The sequence below is a fragment of the Lygodium microphyllum genome, chromosome 21, assembly GCF_053477565.2.
Source record: "Lygodium microphyllum isolate KBCC chromosome 21, Lygodium_microphyllum_v1.1.10, whole genome shotgun sequence".
Classification (NCBI taxonomy): domain Eukaryota; kingdom Viridiplantae; phylum Streptophyta; class Polypodiopsida; order Schizaeales; family Lygodiaceae; genus Lygodium; species Lygodium microphyllum.
Window position 1 is genome coordinate 12,639,620 of NC_141155.1, and position 5,686 is coordinate 12,645,305.

Here is a 5,686-nt window from a genome sequence, read left to right on the forward strand (position 1 = left end):
CCACAATCTATAAAGACGCAATCTCAAAACCAAGGTTCAGAAAAAGTTTCGGGTGGGTTTGAAAAATTGCGAGCCGACTTGAAAATTGTGGAAAAAATGTTTAACCCCTAATTTTTTCGGGTGGGTTTGAAAAATTGCGAGCCGACTTGAAAATTGTGGAAAAAATGTTTAACCCCTAATTTTTTTTCACGTGTTTCTTTGACGACCAAAAGGAAGAGAAAAAGAAAAAGCCCTCGGGAGAGCCGGCAGTGACCCACCTCCTTTTCCCTTCGTGCACGCCTAAAGCACGAGATTGTGCCACCGGCCTCACAGGCTTGAAGGCTTCTCTTTTTTTCTGTGAGAAAGAGAGAGACCACAGAGAACCTAAAACGCAAGGAAAAATCAAATACCTTCTCCCCGCTCAACGCCTCCCCCCCCATAGCTGCAACCTTGCCTCCCCCCCCTTCTCTCCGGCTCCTTCCCTCACGTCCTTCGCACCTGCGTCTCAAACGGTGCCGCGTGAGCTTCTCCCAGCCTCGCCATGGCCACGGCCGCCTCCCTTCTCCGCTATTGGTGCGCCGATCATGTCGCGGTCTCCGAGTTCCGATGGGACCATAACGCCTGGGGCTCCTCCTGGACCTTCCTTGCCTTCTCCATCCTGTGCTACTTGCTGCTCATCCAGTTCCTGAAGCTTCTACTCATATTCCGCCAGAACCCCCTCCCTCTTGGCCCTATTCCCGCTATCTACAATCTCATCCTTCTCGTTGCCTCCGTTGTTATGTTCATTGGATGCTGTCAGTCGGCAGCCGTGGAGATCGAAGAAACCCGCTGGCTATGGCGACGGTCCAAGACCGAGTGGGAATGGATTCTGTGCTTCCCCCTCGGCACTCGCCCCGCCGGAAGAGTCTTTTTCTGGTCATACGTTTTTTACCTCAGCAAGTATTACGAGTTTCTTGGCACGTTTATCCTCCTGCTCAAGAAGCGCAACCCTACGGCGGGGCATGTGTTCCGCCATGCTGTGGTGGTCATTATGTGCTTCCTGTGGTTGCAGTTCTCGCAATCTTTGCAGATTCTTACTCTTCTGAGCAACACGGGACTCTACGTGGTGATGTATCTTTACTTTTTCCTGTGCAGCGTGGGTCTGGCACCGAGGTGGAGGAATGTGGTACGCCACTGCCAGATTGCGCAGTTTGTGGTGATGTCCCTCGCTTCGTTAGGGCTTCTGAGACTCCATTTTAGCAAGGAAGGATGCAACGGTATGGGATCTTGGTTCTTCAGTGCTATCCTCAACGCCAGCTTCCTGCCGTTTATCATTCTCATGGACCGGAAACGCCAGGCCAAAGCTTCGCCTCCTTCAACCACATCAGCAGCAGAACTTCAAGAACCTGGCCGTAGCATCAGCAGAAGCAACAGCAGTAGTAGCAGCAGCAGCAGCAGCAGCAGCACCAGTGGCAGAATCAAGCAGGATTAATCCGTTTCGCCAGCAAAGCTTTCATCGACAGATGTTAAAAGCCTTTTGTTGCATACAAGAAGGTTCGATAGTGTTCTAAACCTCTCTTCCATTCACTGATGTAAATAGTAAACCTCAATTCCCTTCAAAAATTTTACACATCAGTGTCCATTCACCTCCGATTCTTTAAGCCAGGCTAGATGCCACCTGTTCATTGCCAGACCGAATACATTTTTTCCGATCTGTAAACTTATTATTCCCCTCTTTTCATGGCGCGAATGGGCCATGTAGCAGCTCTATCCAACTCGGCTATTGATAAGCCGCCTTTTGATCATATGGAAGAATTCGAACGGTATTGTACCAGGTTCTTGCGTATTATGATGTGGTTTTTTGAGTCAATGTATTAGAAGTTCGTTTCCGTTTCTGTTCTTCTGACCAGAAGCGGTCACATAAAGCTCACGTCTCTTCACGTTGCGACACGATCCTCGAAAGGCAAAATGACAAAAGCAATTATCTCCGATTCTTCGAAGTAGAGACTCAGTCCTGGACTCCAGGAAGTACAGGCAATTTCCTATTTCACGCCATAAGTTCTGTCTGGAAAGAATCTTATAGTCTTCAATAAACTTACTTCGGAGATATTAGAATTTGTATCGCGGTCAGGCCACGAACAAGAAATCAGGTGTGCTCGATGTTATTTTTGGCTTTAATCGGTCTTATTGTTGGAAGGATAGTACAGGCCTTTTAGATTACGACGCGCGACAGGTGTAATTTTTGATAGTTGCATGGTAGCTGAAAGATCGCTTGTTTATGTTTGGCCAGGCAATGGTATTAGGGCCTCCCCTACAGGAATGCCGCCGTTGGGAGAAAGCAGCGGCGCTTGATTTGTTACTTCGGAGATAAAACTCCACTCTCCTTGCGGCTCCTTTCCTTTACCCTCAAAGTATTCGTCTATCGTAGCTCCTTCCTCAAAAGATTCTTCTGTCATAATCTTCCTCATAAGCTGCGCCCTTTTCTATGCAAAGCTCAAAGTCATCGTCTTCTTCCCCACTTGGGCTCATCACCTCCCCACACGGGCTTCGTGCATGCTATCGGAACGGCATGCCTCTAGCCATTAATGTCAACCTTAGATGAACAGTTAAATGTTAATGTGATGACATCATGAATCCTTGATTGAGAGCTGAATGTTTATGTTGCGAAAGATTAAGTTATAGATAACACGAATAATGAACCTAGTTGGCCCCTCCTTTTGTGCTCTATCTGATATTATCGTTTGAGGTTCTTAAAGAATGTTTTGTATCGTCGAGTTGTATGTTATTGGGTGGTTCCACCTAGTTTGCTCACTTCTTTTTAACATAATTCTGAATCCTCTCTTTTTTTAATCTCGTGAGTGTGTCTTCAAGTATCAATATTTGTGTTTTGTTTGGTTTACTAATCATTTAATAGGATGGACGAAGTCATTGCTTTTTTATGGTGATGTAACTATTTAATGCTTTACATTTAGAGGTCGTATTTTGTCTTATTATTTAATCACCATATGCAATATCTTACAATACTTTAGACGCAACCATTGCTCTCATATGTTATCAATCATTAATACTCTTATATGTAGAGTTTTATTTTCTCTCCTTTTCATACAATACTCCTAGTGTTTTGTGTGTGTTTCGTGCATACAGAACTCTAGATTGTTTCGCGATAGTTTTGTTGTCCCAAAACAGCGAGCGATAGCATGATAACTTCGCTCAACAATCCATTTATCATCTTTCTCTCATTTTTTTCCCTCCGTTTTTAATTCTTTTCTTCATCCTCTTTCTCTCTCTTCTTATTTATTTTTTTATTTTTTATTTTAATTTATTTTTTCTCCTCTTGGTTCTTTGTCTTTCTCTCTCATTTTTTTTCTCTTTCGTTTTTCTTCTCTTTTCTCCCTTTTATTATCTCCCCTCTCCTCTTTTTTCCTTCTCTCTCCCTCTTTTTTTTTTCTTCGTTCTCTTAAGTCTCTTTTTAAAAATTTTATTCTCTCTTTCTTGTTCTCTTTTGAATTTTATATTTTCTCTCTCGCTCTCTATGTTTATATTCTCTTTCCTTCTTCTTCTTCTCTCTCTCTCTCCCTCTCCTCTTTTTTCTCCTTTCTCTTCATTTTCTTTAATTTTTTTTCCTATTTTTAAAATTTTATATTTCCTCTTTCTATAATTCTCTCTCTGTTTTCAAATTCTTCTCTTTGTCTCTCCTCCCTTCTCTTGTTTTTTCATCTCTTAAATGTTACTAGGCGCTCCACGCCTAGACTCAGCTCAGCGCTTTACGTCGGGCCGGTGCTATGCACTAGCTTTCTCCCGGCGTCGGGATGTGAAGCACAAATGTTTTAATTTGTTCACACATTCTTTCACTTAGTAATGAATCAAAGTCTTGCAATTTTTAAATTTCATTATAAAATCTAACAACTCAATACAATAACATTGATTATCTCAACCATAATAATTGGAAAAGATAACTGAAGCAAAAGTGATTTTTAAATATCACTGAAAGAATTCCAATTATAACAACAGGTAAATAGAAAAGAAAGTATATAATGTTTTCAAAAAGATAGTTGTACTGTCGAAAATCAACTATCGAAAAGAAAGCTTTCTCTTCTTAGATGAATTAGCACAGGGAACATGTGTGGGCGAAGTGACATGCCTCGCCCTAGATTGTGCTGCAATATCTAAAAATAAAAAAAAAGACTTTAAAAATAACAATATTAAATTTATAAAGCAAAATATTAATGAAAATGGTGAGTAAGTATTACCTGGGGACGTGATATGACTGGCTCTAACATTAGTAGAGCAGTCGGCGGAATTTGGATGAAACTGATGCAAAGTTACAAAACATGATAAATCTTGAAACTCCCATTTACTCTAGTCATTCGGTATGTGTCTAGTGTGGGACTAAGATATGAAGTACTCAACATCTGTTTGTCCAACATAGTAGCATTGGATCCATCCAAAATATAAAATAGTTGCATTGTCTCCTTGACGAATAGGAGGTGGTTGAACTTCCAACGATAACAATGGTGCAACTGGCATTTGGACACTTGTAGCTTGGATGCCATTGTATCTATCTCTATCTATGGTAGCATGATGCAATTGTTGTAATTCTATTCTAACTCTTGCCATGTGCATACGTTCAGCTCTCGTAACATTAAGCATTTGCCTACGCACACTCAAGCCACCATTAGGATTGTATTGTCGAGTTGTGGTAGACATCTGAGCCTGAAAGGATACCAAATCATGAGCAACAGAGCAAGATGCAGCACGAAATTGATTGGTTTGATATAGCTGATTTGGGATTTGAACATCCATATTATTTCTATTTGCATGATGTTGTTCATACATATCTCTTGCCTGGTCACGAACATGTAATTCAGTCATAACTCTTGCAATATGCCTACGTTTATGTCTAGTAATTTTGAGCATTTCCCTACGTGCACGTAATACACGATCTCTAGGGCACAGAATGTGTTCGAAGTACCATTGTCGAGAAAAACCTGAGATAAAAAGAAAAATTTACTTTGATATTAGTATTTACAAATGCGAAGTTTTTTGAAACGTTATTATAGTCTATACTATGATAAAGATTATAATTTCACATAGGGAACAATGTAATCTCACATAGACAAGAATATAAATTGAAATAGCATATTACGTCATTGTCGTGAGGGAAACATAAGTCCAAATCACATGAAATTTCTCAAACCCAGCAATAGAATGACATATCTATTGGAGGATTTGTCCAAAAAGTCTTGAAGGAATTAGATATGTTAAGAGAACTATGCATTGGATGATGAACTCGTATGACGATTCACACCAAAGTTCTGACAGAAGGAGATTGAAGCTCTTTGAAGTTTGATTAAACTCTTCATTTGCTTCTTAACTATATCCAACCGATGCATGAGCTTTAGGGATAGAACACAATTGTTGTGACATTTGACATGTTTGAGGGCACATCAAACTAACTTCGTCCTTGCCATGCCTTAGATTTTACGGATATTCATCCGTGCGTTGAGAACGCACGAAATGATGTCTGGTACATGATCATTGTTTCTTGCATCAGATATTTCAGCACACACTCTATATGGTCATCGTTATACAACGTATTTTTAAAGAGAGAGAGAGAGAGAGAGAGAGAGAGAGAGAGAGAGAGAGAGAGAGAGAGAGAGAGAGAGAGAACATTCTTTAAAAGTAATTGCATACTTTTATGACCTAGGCGTACTAAAATTTCTTCCTA

General features: G+C 40.7%; 1 protein-coding gene across 1 annotated transcript; it reads left to right on the forward strand.

Annotated features, from left to right (window-relative positions):
- Nucleotides 1–275: 275 nt before the first annotated feature.
- Nucleotides 276–2,665, forward strand: LOC148017751 (fatty acid elongase 3-like). The gene is made up of 2 exons (XM_087662216.1): nt 276–2,108; nt 2,249–2,665. Exon 1 carries the CDS (start codon nt 521–523, stop codon nt 1,448–1,450), a length of 930 nt encoding a protein of 309 aa, XP_087518342.1. The 5' UTR covers nt 276–520; the 3' UTR covers nt 1,451–2,108; nt 2,249–2,665.
- The last annotated feature ends 3,021 nt before the right edge of the window (nt 2,666–5,686 follow it).